The 16,105-nt window shown below is 51.5% G+C and overlaps 1 protein-coding gene across 4 annotated transcripts in view; it reads left to right on the forward strand.

The window, feature by feature from the left end:
* The first annotated feature begins 62 nt into the window (after positions 1–62).
* The window catches only part of RPTOR (regulatory associated protein of MTOR complex 1), a 451,060-nt gene continuing 435,017 nt past the window's right edge, over positions 63–16,105 (forward strand). The window contains exons 1-8 of one of the 4 annotated variants that reach the window (XM_082441503.1): positions 63–473; positions 791–962; positions 10,373–10,455; positions 10,664–10,851; positions 11,692–11,828; positions 12,705–12,773; positions 13,108–13,236; positions 15,752–15,825. In XM_082441503.1, the coding sequence (XP_082297629.1) occupies positions 340–473; positions 791–962; positions 10,373–10,455; positions 10,664–10,851; positions 11,692–11,828; positions 12,705–12,773; positions 13,108–13,236; positions 15,752–15,825 (986 nt within the window). In that variant the 5' untranslated portion in view covers positions 63–339. Of the gene's footprint in view, positions 474–790; positions 963–10,320; positions 10,456–10,663; positions 10,852–11,691; positions 11,829–12,704; positions 12,774–13,107; positions 13,237–15,751; positions 15,826–16,105 lie in introns of all 4 variants that reach the window. The other 3 variants (XM_082441504.1, XM_082441509.1, XM_082441505.1) reach the window with 3 other exon arrangements.

Below are 16,105 nucleotides of genomic sequence, written 5' to 3' on the forward strand. Positions count from 1 at the left end.
GCCTTAACAATTCTTCACAAACTCATTGTTTCTTTATCCAAAAGGTATAAAGCTTCCCGCTCTGGTCACTTCTTCAGGTCTCCACTCTCCGGTGAATGGTCCCATGTACGTGTAGAAATTCAGTAAAATGTGTACACGTGCTTTTCTCCTGCAGATCTGTTTGTCAGTGTAACTTTCAGATCCTGTCAGGGGCCCTGGACGGGGACCACTTTCCTTCCCCCACGGCTGCGGGGAAAGGCTGACTCTGGTGGTCGGCGGCCGCTACTCCCGAGCCGTTGGTCGCCAGCAGGCCCTCTGGCCACGAGGCGGCGACGCCCCGGACCCCCACCGAGCGCCGCCATGGCAACGACGCGGTCCGGCGCTTGCGCGCGGCGCTCGGGAAGTGACGCCACGGGAAGGGGCGCTCAGGGCCGCGCCATGGCCCGAAAGGTGGTTGGGAGGCCGCCGGAGGAAACACTGTCGCTCTGGAAACGGTAATGGGGCCAGAGGACGCGTAAGATCCGGGGACTGGAGCGACGAGGTTCCGCGCGGACCTCCGACCTCGTAATCCCCGGCTTGGGGCTGCGGGGGCCTGCGACCGTTTCCGGCGTGCGGGCGAAAGGGCGTTCGGGAGCTGTAGCTTCCGGCGACGCGTCTGGGTCCCAGGGAAGGGAGGGGGTGAGACCGGGAGGGTCCCCGGGTAGAGCCCCGACCCCCGGGCCTGGAGGCTCCGCGTGTGGGCGGCCGCAGCCGGACCGCGGGGTGGGGGGATCTGGGTTGGGCTGCCCGCTGGACCTGTTTCTGCCCTCAGGGAGCAAGCCCTGTTGAAGACACTTGTCGTGGACCGGGACACGGAGGCGTGGCAGCGGGACCCCGCTTTTTCGGGTCTGCAGAGGGTCGGGGGCGTGGATGTGTCCTTTGTGAAGGGCGACAGTGTCAGCGCCTGCGCCTCCCTGGTGGTGCTCAGCTACCCTGAGCTCGAGGTAACCCCGGGGGGACGCTGGCCAGGGGCCGCTCCGCTGGGCCCCGGGGTGCATTAGTGAGAGAGGTGGGGCTCTGGATAGGGAACAGTGTTAGGGTAGAACCCCGCTTCTCCTTTCGTGGGAGTTCATTAATGAATTGGGAAGCCTTTGAAAAAAAGAGGATAGGGGACAAAATCTGAAGTCATTCTGTGACTTACGTCCAAATAAACTCATGATCTCCAAGTTTGACCGTTATCTTGGGCTCCCCATGTCAGGGACCCACAGCAACACACCCCCAAGTTGCCCAAGCTGGAAATCTCTGTCTTCCCAGACCCCTCACATCAGGTCACACACGAACTCCATTTTTTCTCCCCCCTAAAATCACTGGAGTCTTATCTATCCACTTGTCTGCCTTGCTGCTGTCCCTTGCCTGGCTGTGCCACCGTCACCTCTCCTGTAGGTGACAGGCAGAATCTTTCCTGGGTCCCTTCTCCATGCTGCCATCAGAGCAATTTTTCCAAAAACCAAATGTGAGCAGGTCACCACCTAGTCCACTTAAGACACTTAAGTGCCTATCCTGTGATCTCATGGTAAATAAAAGTAACACTCACGGACAAGGCATAAAGGCCCTTCGTGATCTGACCCCTGCTTAACCTAACTCCCTGTAGGCTCACCTCTGGCTACCACCCGCTCCTCCCCTACTCCCCACTCCGGAGGCCTTTGGCTTCCTCAAACACGCCTTGCTGTATCTGCCTGCCTGACCTTAGCAGTGATGTTTCCTCTCCTGGAATGTTCTTCCTGGCTAACTCCTCCTCATCTCTTAGGTCCTCCAGTAAGCCCCCCTTCGTCCTGCAAGACCAGGAGTTGCTCTCAGCACCTTCTCATTCCTCTTTATCACACTGGGATGGAATTGGCCTGTGTGTCTCTCCTACCAGAATGTAAACTCCACAATGGTAGGAACCATGCTGTCTTGCCCACCGGTTGTAGCCTCTGCACCTAGTTCAATGCCTGACACATAGAAGACGATCGAATAGATACGTGAATGAATGAACAGCGTGCCCACGATTCCTTTGGAGTCAACAGCTCAGGAAGCCTTGGCTAAGGAAGAGCTTGACGAGGAAACCTCTGCTCTGCAGCTTCAGCATTTCCCCCTCCCTGCTCCTCTGCCTGCTCCCAAAGCTACCACCTTCCTGCCTCAGAGTCTTTGTGCTTTACTTGGAAGATCCTTTAGTCAAAATTCAGCAGAAATATATTGATACCTGACTCAGAGTTTGGTGAGGAATAATTGAGATCATGCATGGAAAGCAGGTAGCATAATGGGCGTGTGGTAAGCCCTCAAAAATTAAATGCTAAGCCACTGTTAATTCTGAGGATGACTTCTCGCTTCTCAAGACCCAGTTCACTTGTTCCTATTGCTCTATACCTTTTTGTACCTGCAGAATTAACCACCCCCTCGTCTCTGTCCTAGGCCTGTTTCTTATGCATGTGCTATTACAGTACTTCGCACACTGTATTAAGGTTATCAGTTTAGGAGGTACTTACAGATCTTACAGCCTGTTAACAGAGCACTCTCCTTTTGCAGTAGTCTTCCTCCCCTCATTGCAATAATAGTTTTGAATAGTTCCCCTTACCTCAAAGAAAAGTTATTGGTATATTCTGGTTTTCCCACCATCTGTAGGTTCTGAAGGGCAGGGTTATACTGTATTTCTTTTGGAGCCCCAGCACTGAGCAAAGTGCTTGCTACTTGGATGTAGTCAGCACTTGTCATCCTATGCTATGGAAGCTTAGACTAGGGAATGATCTTGGAATAGTCTGGTCCAGTGACTCCCAAATGCCCAACCATGGATCTATGCAATGAGAGTCGCCTGGAAGTGCATTTAGAAATATGGATTCCATAGGCAAATCCATAGAGACACAAAGTAGATTTGTGGTTGCCAAGGGCTAGGGAGTGGGATGGAGGGTGACTGCTAATGGGTATAAGAATTACCTAGGGGTGGTGAAAATGTTCTAAAATTGGGTTATGGTAATGGTTGCACAACTCTGTAAATACCAGAAAGCGTTGAATTATACTCTTCAGGTAATTTTATGGTAGTAAATTATATCTCAATAAAGTTGTTAAAAAAAAGATTCCAGGGCCCCACTCCCTTTACTGATATTTACATTTTTAAACAATCCTTCCTGTGATTCCAAAGCAAAGCCAGGCTGTGAATCACTGGTCTCCCTTTAGCACAGCCAGGAATCCTTTCCTCACCATCCCTGACAAATCGTGGCCTCATACCAGAGCCCGTTCCATAGTTGGAAGCCTGGTTCGTATGTTCTTTTCCACATGGAGCTGAAATATCGTTGTTTGTGACTTCTGCCTTAAGGTGCAGAGCACAGGACAAACCTTTCCTACCCTCCTATTTGAAGACAGTCCTGTGTTCTCCTGAGTCTCACGGAGGTGATTTCCAGCTCCTTCACTTGCTGCTTTCCCTCCAGCCTGCCCTCAGTGAGCAGGGCCCATTTGTACATCCAGCACCCAGAACTGAATCGAGTACCTCAAGTGCAGTTCAGCCTTTTGGTTCAACCGTTTGGTGGGCCTAATGCACAACGCCAGCTTAGGTTGAAACTAGCATATCTTCACAGAGATTACTGACCAGATCATGCCCACACGCTAACTATACAACTGATCTTTCCTTCTCCCAGAATTTTTTTTTTAACATCTTTATTGGAGTATAAGTGCTTTATAATGTTGTGTTAGTTTCTGCTGTGTAACAAAGTGAATCTGCTATATGTATGCACATATCCCCCTATCCCCTCCCTCTTGCGTTTCCCTCCCTCCCACCCTCCCTATCCCACCGCTCTAGGTGGTCACAGAGCACCAAGCTCATCTCCCTGTACGATGCTGCTGCTTCCCACTAGCTATCTGTTTTACATTTGGTAATGTATATATGTCAATGCTACTCTCTCATTTCATCCCTTCTCCCAGATTTTTAACTTGAAAATATGTGCACATACTGAAAAGTTGAAAGAATAATACATTGAACACCTGTATACCCTCTGCTTAAGATTCAACTGATTTTGTGGTCTTTTGTGTGTGTGCGCACTGAGATTCAAGAGTGCCTCCTAGAGCTTGTGACAGCTCAGCAAACCTGTCCTAGAATGATATTTTCCTACATAATGGCAGCGTCATTATCACACCTTAAAATATACATACATTATTCCATCACCACCTGAATCCCATTCCATAACACATTTCCCCAGTTGTCCCCATATGTCTCTTAAAGCTGGTTTTGTATTTTGCTCTGATCTGTAAAACTTTGACATGTGTTATGTTATAGTTGCTGTTGATAGTAGATTATGATTACTGTGGAGATTTTTTTTGAGGGGGGTCCAGTATATTGCTGCTTACTTTTTTTTTTCCCACTAAGATACATTTTTTTAAAATTTTATTTATTTATTTTTTATACAGCAGGTTCTTATTTGTTATCTATTTTGTACATATTAGTGTATATATGTCAATCCCAATCTCCCAATTCATCCCACCACCACCACCGGCCCCACCTCCCCTTAATTTCTTAATTTTCCTTAATTTCTCCTTCTGATATTTTGTTGTTAGTGTATAGGAATGCAAGAGATTACTGTGCATTAATTTTGTATCTTGCAGCTTTACCAAATTCATTGATTATCTCTAGTAGTTTTCTGGTGGCATCTTTAGATTTATCTATGTATAGTATCATGTCATCTGCAAACAGTGACAGTTTTACTTCTTCTTTTCCAATTTGTATCCCTTTTATTTCTTTTTCTTCTCTGATTGCCGTGGCTAGGACTTCCAAAACTATGTTGAATATTAGTGGTGAGAGTGGACATCCTTGTCTCGTTCCTGATCTTAGAGGAAATGCTTTGTTTTTCACCATTGAGAATGATGTTTGCTGTGGGTTTCTCGTATATGCCTTTATTATGTTGAGGTAGGTTTCCTCTATGCCCACCTTCTGGAGAGTTTTTATCATAAATGGGGGTTGAATTTTGTCAAAAGGTTTTTCTGCACCTATTGAGATGATCATATGGTGGTGGTGGTGGTGTCTTAATATTTATTTATTTATTTGGTTGCACCAGCTCATAGTTGTGGCAGGTGGGCTCCTTAGTTGCAGCACATGGGCTCCTTAGTTGCAGCACATGGGCTCCTTAGTTGCAGCATGCGGGCTCAGTAGTTGTGGCACATGGGCTTAGTTGCTCCGTGGCATGTGGGATCTTCCTGGACCAGGGATCAAACCCGTGTCCCCTGCATTGGCAGGCAGATTCTTTATCCACTGCACCACCAGAGAAGTCCAATCATATGGTTTTCATTCTTCAGTTTGTTAGTATGGTGTATCACATTGATTGATTTGCGTATATTGAAGAATCCTTGCATCCCTGGGATAAATCCCACTTGATCATGGTGAATGATCCTTTCAATGTGTTGTTGGATTCTGTCTCCTAGTATTTTGTTGAGGATTTTTGCATCTATATTCATCAGTGATATTGGCCTGTAATTTTCTTTTTTTTGTAGTATCTTTGTCTGGTTTTGGTATCAGGGTGATGGTGGCCTCGTAGAATGAATTTGGGAGTGTTCCTTCCTCTGCAGTTTTTTGGAAGAGTTTGAGAAGGATGGGTGTTAGCTCTTCTCTAAATGTTTGGTAGAATTCACCTGTGAAGCCATCTGGTCCTGGACTTTTGTCTCTTGGGATATTTTTAATCACAGTTTCAATTTCATTACTTGTGATTGGTCTGTTCGTATTTTCTGTTTCTTCCTGGTTCAGTCTTGGAAGGTTATACATTTCCAAGAATTTGTCCATTTCTTCCAGGTTGTCCATTTTATTGGCATAGAGTTGCTTGTAGTAGTCTCTTACGATGCTTTGTATTTCTGCGGTGTCCATTGTAACTTCTCCTTTTTCATTTCTAATTTTATTGATTTGAGTCCTTTCCCTCTTTTTCTTGATGAGTCTGGCTAAAGGTTTATCAATTTTGTTTATCTTCTCAAAAACCAGCTTTTAGTTTTATTGATCTTTGCTATTGTTTTCTTTCTATTTCATTTATTTCTGCTCTGATCTTTATGATTTCTTTCTTTCTACTAACTTGGGGTTTTGTTTGTTCTTATTTCTCTAGTTCCTTTAGGTGTAAGGTTAGATTGTTTATTGAGATTTTTCTTGTTTCTTGAAGTAGGATTGTATTGCTATAAACTTCCCTCTTAGAACTGCTTTTGCTGCATCCCATAGGTTTTGAATTGTGTTTTCATTGTCATTTGTCTCTAGGTATTTTTTTGATTTCCTCTTTGATTTCTTCAGTGATCTCTTGTTTATTTAGTAACGTATTGTTTAGCCTCCATGTGTTTGTGTTTTTTACGTTTCTTTCCCTGTAATTGATTTCTAATCTCAAAGCGTTGTGGTTGGAAAAGATGCTTGATATGATTTCAATTTTCTTAAATTTACTGAGGCTTGATTTGTGACCCAAGATATGATCTATCCTGGAGAATGTCCCGTGTGTACTTGAGAAGAAAGTGTAATCTGTTTTCAGATGGAATGTCCTATAAATATCAATTAAATCTATCTGGTCAATTGTGTCATTTAAAGCTTGTGTTTCCTTATTAATTTTCTGTCTGGATGATCTGTCCATTGATGTAAGTGAGGTGTTAAAGTCCCCCACTATTATTGTGTTATTGTCGATTTCCTCTTTTATAGCTGTTAGCATTTGCCTTATGTATTGTGGTGCTCCTATGTTGGGTGCATACATATTTATAATTGTTATGTTTTCTTTTTGGATTGATCCTTTGATCATTATATAGTGTCCTTCCTTGTCTCTTGTAACATTCTTTATTTTAAAGTCTATTTTATCTGATATGAGTATTGCTACTCCAACTTTCTTTTGATTTCCATTTGCATGGAATATCTCTTTCCATCCCTTCACTATCAGTCTGTATGTGTCCCTAGGTCTGAAGTGGGTCTCTTGTAGACAGCATATATATGGGTCTTGTTTTTGTATCCATTCAGCGAGCCTGTGCCTTTTGGTTGGAGCATTTAATCCATTCACATTTAAGGTAATTATCAATAAGTATGTTCCTGTTACCATTTTCTTAATTGTTTTGGGTTTGTTTGTTTTTGTAGGTCCTTTTCTTCTCTTTTGTTTCCCACTTAGAGAAGTTCCTTTAGCATTTGTTGTAGAGCTGGTTTGGTGGTGCTGAATTCTCTTAGCTTTTGCTTGTCTGTAAAGCTTTTGATTTTTCTGTCAAATCTGAATGAAATCCTTGCCGGGTAGAGTAATATTAGTTGTAGCTTCTTCCTTTTCATCACTTTAAATATATCTTGCCACTCCCCTCTGGCTTGTAGAGTTTCTGCTGAGAAACCAGCTGTTAACCTTATGGGAGTTCCCTTGTATGTTGTCATTTTTCCCTTGTTGCTTTCAGTAATTTTTCTTTGTCTTTAATTTTTGTCAGTTTGATGACTGTGTGTCTCAGTGTGTTTCTCTTTGGGTTTATCCTGCCTGGGACTCTCTGCACTTCCTGGACTTGGGTGGCTATTTCCTTTCCCAAGTTAGGGAAGTTTTCAACTATAATCTCTTCAAATATTTTCTCGGGTCCTTTCTCTCTTCTCCTTCTGGGACCCCTATAATATGAATGTTGGTGTGTTTAATGTTTTCCCAGAGGTTTCTCAGGCTGTCTTCATTTCTTTGCATTCTTTTTTCTTTATTCTGTTCCACAGCAGTGAATTCCACCATTCTGTCTTCCAGGTCACTTATCCGTTCTTCTGCCTCAGTTATTCTACTATGGATTCCTTCTAGTGTATTTTTCATTTCAGTTATTGTATTGTTCATCTCTGTTTGTTTGTTCTTTCATTCTTCTAGGTGTTTGTTCTTTAATTCTTCTAGGTCTTTTTTAAACATTTCTTGCATCTTCTCCATCTTTGCCTCCATTCTTTTTCCGAGGTCCTGGATCATCTTCATTATCATTATTATGAATTCTTTTTCTGCAGGGTTGCCTATCTCCACTTCATTTAGTTGTTTTTCTGGGGTTTTATATTGTTCCTTCATCTGGTACATAGTCCTCTGCCTTTTCATTTTGTCTATCTTTCTGTGAATGCAGTTTTTCATTCCACAGGCTGTAGGATTGTAGTTCTTCTTGCTTCTGCTGTCTGCCTTCTGGTGGCTCTTCACTAAGATACATCTTGAGTTGACTTCCATGTCAGTTTCCCCAAGTTCCCACTTGGGTCTTTCAATATGTGGGGTCAGATCTTTTATTTTTGGAACGTTTCTTAGATTGTGGTTTTAAGTATTAGTTATATTTATTATTTCAGCTCCATAGTTTTGTTTCTCTTCTTCAGTCATGCATATGCTGGGTTTTCTGTCTTGTCAGGTTTTTTTGTGTTTCTGTTTTTATTTCTGCCAGGTTGTGCTCTCTGTCTGCCGTTTAGTTAACTACCTCTGCTGCACAACTGGTTGGGGGCAGCATTTCATCAGCTCACAAGGTTTGATCATTGCCTTCTGAGTTCTTGTAGTTCTCTGTTCACTCTAAGTTGTACTTAGGGACTTCCCTGGTGTTCCAGTGGCTAAGACTCTGCACTTCCACTGCAGGGAAGATCCTGCATGCCACACGATGCGGCCTTAAATATATATATATATTTAAACAGGAAACTCAAGGGCCAGGGGTTTGGGTGCCTCAATGGGTTTCTTAAATCATGAGGGACAGTGAAGTATAGTCGTGCCAATAAATGGCATCCTTTTCAGAAGCAAAGACGGCCAGTGTCTCTTCTGATTCTTTGATACTCTCATTTCCAAAGAACCTTACACTTCTGGCCTCGCTCTCTTCTCCACAAGTCCCCAGGGCTCACCTGTGTCTCCCCAGAGCAGCATCTTCCTGATAAGGCTGGGGCTGCCCCCCAGGTCTCATTCCATCAGGCTCCCCACCACTAGACCCCACCACACCCCCTGCCCTTGCCCCTTCCCCACCTGCCTTTCTGGCGAGGGGCCCAGAGCTGGCTCTGTGAGTCTGGGCTGTTTATTTCCGCCCGTAGGTGCACACCGTTGCTTGTAATTGGCTTGTCTCCCAGTTACGCTGTGGGCATGGGGTACAGGGGGTTCACCTCCTCTCCTGTGGATCTCTGGTTCCTGGAGCTTGTGCAGAGGGATTCAAACATAAGCAGCCACCATCATCCTGTGGGAACTCAGGCCACACTTGAACTTCACTCATGTCCCCGTTAAGAGTCATCCTGTTGCATGGGGTTCAGCACTCCAGCCTGCCGGGTTCACTGAATCAAATTCTCTGGTCTGTCATCCGGTTGGACCCTGCCCACTCTAGGTCATTGGCAGTTTGATGAGTTTCCTGTGAGTCACTGATAAAAATGTTGGAAGGACGAGCCCCTTCCTCCATGCTATTAGAGTAATCCCTTCACTTAGGGACACGTCATTATGACCTAGCTTCAAGGGAGAGGTGGAAGTATGATTTTGAAAGCTATCACCAAGAGATTGGGGGGTGGGTGGGATGGTCAGTAACAACCCAGGACATCCGAAGGTTCTGGAGAATGTGTGCTTAGTGGGAAACGTTCTCACCTCCGGCCGGTCTGGCTGTAATGAAAACTCAAGGTTTAAGGGGCTTAGGGCTGCCGTCCTGTGCTCTGAGCGGGTCCGTTACATTCTAATCAAGTACCAACAGGGCCTCCTCTTCCATGCTGTTAGGACTTTTCAGTTTGAAGAACAGTCTGCCAGAGCGTGTGAAAATTCTGGGTGGTCCCCAGCAGACTCCTGGCCCCCACTCCTCCCAGCGTGAGCTAGGCCTTTTAGCACAATATCCCCAGGGGTATCCCCTCTTCTCTCTCTGGGGTTATTTGCAGGTGCAGCCTCAGAATTTTTCTTTTTGGACTCTCCCATCTCTTGGGACCCAATTCTCTTCCAAACTGCCTCACTCTGAGATCGTGCCTGTCCTTTTTCTGAAATATTTGTAATCTCTTTTCTTAAAGCCAGAGTTGCCCTTCTTGCTATTGTATCTTCTATGAAGACTTGGCCTCTTCTTCCCCAAGGCCCCTTCTAATATGGCACTATGGTGTCTGTTCACAGGTGCTTCTTGTGCTTTGTCTTCTGTGAACCTCCAAACAGCCTGGCAGCAGGGTGGGGTGCGGAGGCGATAGGGGAGGGCCTGATACAGACCCGGTGTGGCCAGTACCTTTGAAATGGCAGCATTTGAATCCCCACTGCCCATCTGCAGGGTGGATCACCTGTCTCCAGATAGTGAGGCAGGGAAGGGGGCGACTTGGGGGTGGGCCTGGGAGACAGAGGGAGTGACAGGGATTGTCAGATAAGGGCCAAGGGCATGCGAGGGTGCGGGGGGAGGTGGCCAGGGCCGCGCGTGCCTAGTGACCTGGGTGCCTGGTGGCAGGTGATGTATGAGGACTGTCGCATGGTGAGCCTGACAGCCCCCTACGTGTCAGGCTTCCTGGCCTTCCGAGAAGTGCCCTTCCTGGTGGACGCGGTGCAGCAGCTGCGGGAGAAGGAGCCCCGCCTCATGCCCCAGGCAGGTATCTCACTGGGCTGGAGGAAAGGCCCTCCACAGGCCCCGCCCCATTGCTGGGAGAGATCCCATGAGCTTCCTGGAGAAGTGCTTTTGCCTCAAGAGGGATCAGACCTAAAGAGCTGGGCCCCTCCTCTTGCTCTGGGATGCCCCAACCTGATGGGCAAGGGGCACTTCAGCTGACTGTGACTTTCCCCTGTGGCTCTTCCAGGTCCTTTTTGTGGATGGAAATGGGGTGCTCCACCACCGAGGTAATCCTGCTCCCAAGACTGCCCGAGAGGGCTGTAAGAGCGAGGGACCAGGAGGCGTGCAGTCCTCCTGCACCAGGCCCCAGGCCCTCTGCCACCAGCCTGGCCTTGCAGCTCCTTCTGGCCTTGCTTTCCTTGTCAAGACCCCCTAGTAAGGAGCCCCTACTTCTCTTCACCCCTGCCCCTTTCCTGCCTGCCTCCACTGCCTCTGCTGGCCCAGCTCAGGTACCAACATCCAGTTTGGACCTGACGCTTCCAGAAGTCTCAGGCGCTGAGCCCAGCTAGCCTGTCCCACTGGCGGCCTGCCCTGTGTCCTAAACAGACCCTTGCCTGAAACCAAACAGGAACAGACAGGTGTGCCTGTTCCCCACCGACACAGGGAAACCCACACCCACCTGGGTGCTGGAACTTTGACCCGGGGAGAACCACCAAGGGGGAGGGGCTGTCTTACCCTCAGATACAAACCTGGGGGTTGGGCGGCAGAGGGAGTCAGGAAGGGGTGGCATTGTGATTTTAGCCCCGGCCCTGGGAGCCTGTGGGCCCAGAACCACCCTGGATGCTAGTGCAGGACCAGCAGGCCAGCCCTGGGCCTGGACCCCAGTCACTGCAATCCTTGCCCCCTGGCAGGAGCCCCAAAGTTCTGGGGGAGTTAAGGGCAGAGATGGAGAGGCCTGAAGGTGGCCACAAAGGGGAGGGGAGGATGAAAAGTGCCAGGAACTGAAAGAAGCAGGTGAAGCACGTGAGCACGCTAATTATAATCAGGCTCCTAATCTTGTCAGAACAGGGGGAGGCGTCCTCCACCCAGCCTGCCAGCCCGGAAGTCAGGGTAGAGGGCCATGTCCGAGGTCAGGATGGGGCTTAGAGCCCTGTCCCACAAGTCCTTGCCCACCGACAGGCCTCTGCTCACATAGAAAAGTTCAGCGAGGCTCTGGTGTGGCCCCCATCCCCACACTGTCTCTAAACTGCTGGGCTCATCGCCTCACCTCCCCAGCCTCATCTTCCTCTGCCCCTGCAGGCTTTGGGGTAGCCTGCCACCTTGGTGTCCTCACAGACCTGCCCTGCATCGGGGTGGCCAAGAAACTCCTGCAGGTGGATGGGCTGGAGAACAACGCTCTGCACAAGGAGAAGGTGAGGGGGCCAGAGTCCGCCCCGCTGCAGACCAGCTCCACCTGGGACGCTCTCCTCCCAGCCTGGATTGCTGGCCTGGAGTGAGGAAGACCAGCTTTCTTTGTGCGCCTTGTGTTCCTTGTGGGTGGTGGGTCATCTCGGGAGACTCGGAGCTCCTCTCCCAGCCTCTGGGCGCACACTTGCCTCCTCTCCACCCCTGCCTGCGTGCTGCTGCGGCACCCCATGTGGGGGCAGAGCCTCCAGGTATCGGGGACCGGGCATTTGGGGCCTGTACAACACTCTGTACTTTTCCGCCTGCGGTGCCACCCCCATCTGCCTGGGGCATCTCCCTCCTCTGGGACCCCCTCTGGCGGGAGCTGGTGACACACGTGGCTCTCTAACCTGGACGGCCAGCTCTGAGAACGGGTCAGTTGCATCTGTCTCATCCTTTCAGCTCCCCCATGCCTGTGTGGAGTGCCTGTTTGTTGAGTTGACAGGGTCCCCTGACCCACCCAATGGGCCAGTCCCCACCACCACCACTCCAAAAAGTTTGTCAGGTTGAATCGGAAGTGCTCAAATTTGTAGCAGGAGAGAAAGCAGCAGGAAGTAAGTGGCCTCGAGTGGGTTGTGGCCCTGTGTGTGCACCAGCCTGGCGCCTCCACCCTGCAGCACTGGGGCCTGGGCGGGCTGCTGCCTCTTCTCTGCTGCGGAACGGGGAGGAGGGTACCTCGTCACGGTGAGATGGTGCTGCGGGCCGCGCTTGGACGCAGGGTCCGCTCGCGATGGGCCCTTCCATCTCCTTGCCCAGCGGCCGCTCAGGTTTTAAAAGTGAGCAGGCTTGCCTTCAAGCCTTTCACCAAGAAAGGTGTTTTTCCAAGTCTTTTTTCTGTTTTCCAGATACGGCTCCTGAAGGCTGGAGGAGACTCATTTCCTCTGATGGGAGGCTCCGGGACCGTCCTGGGCATGGTGAGTGGCCAGGGGCCTGCACCCCACCGAGGCAGACCCCTCAGGAGGGGGCCAGGGGTCAGCACCCACGTACGTGCACGCCCCAGAACCCGTCCACCTCTCCCTATCTTCCTGCCACTCTGGCTGACCCTGCGTCTTTATTTCTTCCCCTCCCCCACTGTGCTGAGGGGGCCTCTGGGCCCTCACTCACCCCACCCTGTCCCTCAGACAAACAGCAGGAAGGTGCCCCAAGGGTGCTGCCAGTCTCCCAGGCTCCCGCCCGCCGCCCAGGACATGTCAGTCCTCCAGCCCACAGAGCTTGCCCAGTGCCCTGACCTCGCCCTCCCTGTCACAGGCCCTGAAGAGCCACGACCACAGCACCAAACCCCTCTATGTCTCTGTGGGCCACAAGATGAGCCTGGAGGCAGCCGTGCGCCTGACCCATGGCTGCTGCAAGTTTCGGATCCCGGAGCCCGTGCGCCAGGTGAGTGGGCTGCCAGGTGGGTAGGCTAGCGCACGGCACCTGCTCTTCCTGTACTCCCGGGCTGAGGGTCCACAAGCACCTGTGGGAGAGTCAGTTTGGGCCACACTAGGCTCTGGAGGGGAGGAGAGGGGCCTGGAAGACGCAGAGGCCTGCCCTGCCTGGCCCGGGGGTCTGCTGTGACCCTGCACTCAGCCTTTCAGCCTCTGGCACCCTGGGTCATCGGGAAAATCAGCTGATGTCAGCTCAAATGGCAGAGTGGCCTGCCAACCCCTGAGGGCCCAAGCTGCCCAGCTGGCCTGGGAGTGAGCGGCCGTCCTTGGCTTGGGGGCCCCTGCAGGGCTGCTGGGCACTGCTGAGGAAGACTTGGGCCAGGGATGCCAATCAGGAGACTCCAGGGTGTGGCCACGCCAGGCACCCAGCACCTAACTTGGGGCCCAGGGGGATCAGAACTCTGTGAACGAGGCGGCTCAGCTAACCTCATGCAGGATGCCCTTGGGCCACCTTGGTGGTCTTGGCCATGACAAGGTGCAGAGCGGGTGCAAGTCCCAGGGAAGCCCATGAGGCGAGGATCTGTGAGAAGCTGTCCTCAGGGAGATGCCTGCTGGAAGAGGGGGGAAGGGCAGTCCAGGCCTGAGGACCAGCATTTGCAAAGGCCCTGGGGCAGGAAGGAGTTGGATGCCAGAAACTCAGAGGAACTTGTGGCTGGAGCCCTGGTGGGGGTGAGCGGGCGGAAGCCTGTGTGCATTGCAGGGGGACAGAACTTCAGGTTTACCACAGGGCCTTGGATGTGAGTTGGGAGGGGACACCATCAGATTTGCCTTCCCAGCAGGGACTGTATATCGCCTGCTGCTCCGTGTGTCCCTGAGGCCTGTGCTGCGTCAGTTAGAGGCAACCTGGCCTAGGTGCCACAGGCGCCCTCGGTACTCTCAGCTCAGCACCAGCTGGTGACGCCGCAAACCTGAGGGCCCTGGCTCTGCCTCGACCACCCCAAGAGCCCCGTAGCCACCACCTCGGGGTTTGGGGCCTCCCGGCTGCTGGTGTGCAGGGCAGCCTCCAGGTGGCAGCAGCAGCACGCACGCGGCTGTGGCTCTCGGCCCCTGCCAGCAGCTCTCTGGGCTGCGAAGAGTCAAGGCCTCTAGGGTGGCTTCCAGGGTGGACTTTCTAAGTGTCCACCAGCCTCAGCCTCCTTCCCTCCCCGTACAGGGTTTGTAGGGGCACAAGCCTGTGACGTGTCCTGGCCCCAGGAAGCCTTTCCTCCCCCATTCCCATCCACCTGTGCGACCTTGGGGGGTGGGGGTGACGACCCGAGATTTCTCCGCAGGCCCTCAGAGCCAGGGACTCCGCTGAGCTGGTACGGTGGGCAGGTCTCTGTTCCTTCTGTGTCTCGCTTTGCCCCAGAGTGCATGATAGCTGTGTCCTTGCAGGTGGGGGGATGCCCTATAAAGTGCCGTGAGCCCCTCAAAGGTGGGCAAGGACCGTGTGTCTGCCCTAGAGAAAAGCCAGACGTCTGCACCCAGGAGTCCACCAGCCCCATCGCTTCCAGGAACGGGGTGTGGCCCTGTCCAGTGGCACTGGTTATCTCTTGGTCCACCTTCTTCCTTGGCCCACTCACCTGTGTACACTTTGCCCTCCTGACTACTTCTGTAAGCTCTGAGGAGAAGCTGAGAGAGCGGCTTAGGGCCCGCTCCATTGGTCACAGGCCCGCTGCCCCCAGCTTCCGGGCCAGGCCGGGACAGGTTGTTGCAGGGGAAGGCGGGAGGTGCTGCCTTGCATCTCCGGGGCCTTTCTCCCGGAGCACCCTGCCGCCCACCCTGCCCGCTTCCCCGTTCACTCTGAAGTAGAAACAGCTGGGGGGGATTAGCTGTTGTGTCCTGTAGTCACACAGCCCAAAGCGGGGCTGAGCCATCTGAGCCGGGATCAGGGGCCTCCCTGAGGCCAGGCCCCCTGGAACGGGGAGAGCCTGTGGGAGAACCTGAGCCGCAAGGTCCTGGCGGCCCCACTCAGGCCTGTTCCCCTCTCCCCAGGGTGTGCCCTGATCCCAGCCTGTGGCCCACAAGCCCCCTTTCATTCCAGTGACTCTGCAGAACTTTCCAGACACTTCTCCAGGGACAGAGGTTGCAGCTGACACTAGCCAGGGAGCCAGATGAACCAAAAGTGAGGACAGACAAGCTGGGCTGAGGACAGCCTTCAGAGAAGAGGGCTTTAGCAGAGAAACTGTTGGCTCAAGCAAAACCTACAGGGAAGCACAAGCTATAAACCCACTGAAAGCCAACTGAAACAGGAGTGAGGCACCCAGCCCATTTCCTCAGGCCCTTCGGGGACATGCTGTCAAGCACCTCGACCAGAGGGCCTGACATCCTGGCACCCACGCATGATGGGGCTGCTTCTCCTTGTCCCTAAGGCTGGGCCTCCGTGGGCTTTTCCAGGAGGGGCCACCCTGTCGGGTGGGGACTGGTCCAGAGGCCAGCTTGGGACCCCAGCCATCCCCTCTCACTCGAGCCCTCCCTTTCCTCAGGCTGACATCCGCTCCCGAGACTACATTCGCAGGACCCTGGGAGTCCAAGGGGCCCCTGCCTTGCAGCCGGAAAGGTGAGTGCTGGGGTGGCTGGGTCATGCCCCTGTGGGGCCACTTCTGGTGGCTGGGCCTCTCTCGGCGGTGGCGCTGTGGCTCAGGCCAGACAGGCAGGGCCAGGCAGGGGGCGCAGGGTTCCTGAGGGGACAGGAGAAGAGCCAGCAGAATGCTGGGGGCCAGTGTGGACTCCATGTTCAGTGGGAACTGTCCAGCAACCCCCAAAGCCCAAAGCTCACCTCCCACCAGGGCACCCCCTGCTTACCTTGGTCCATTTATCTGTGAGGCACTGGGGTGTCG

This window comes from Balaenoptera physalus (assembly GCF_965194825.1).
Source record: "Balaenoptera physalus genome assembly, chromosome: 20".
Classification (NCBI taxonomy): domain Eukaryota; kingdom Metazoa; phylum Chordata; class Mammalia; order Artiodactyla; family Balaenopteridae; genus Balaenoptera; species Balaenoptera physalus.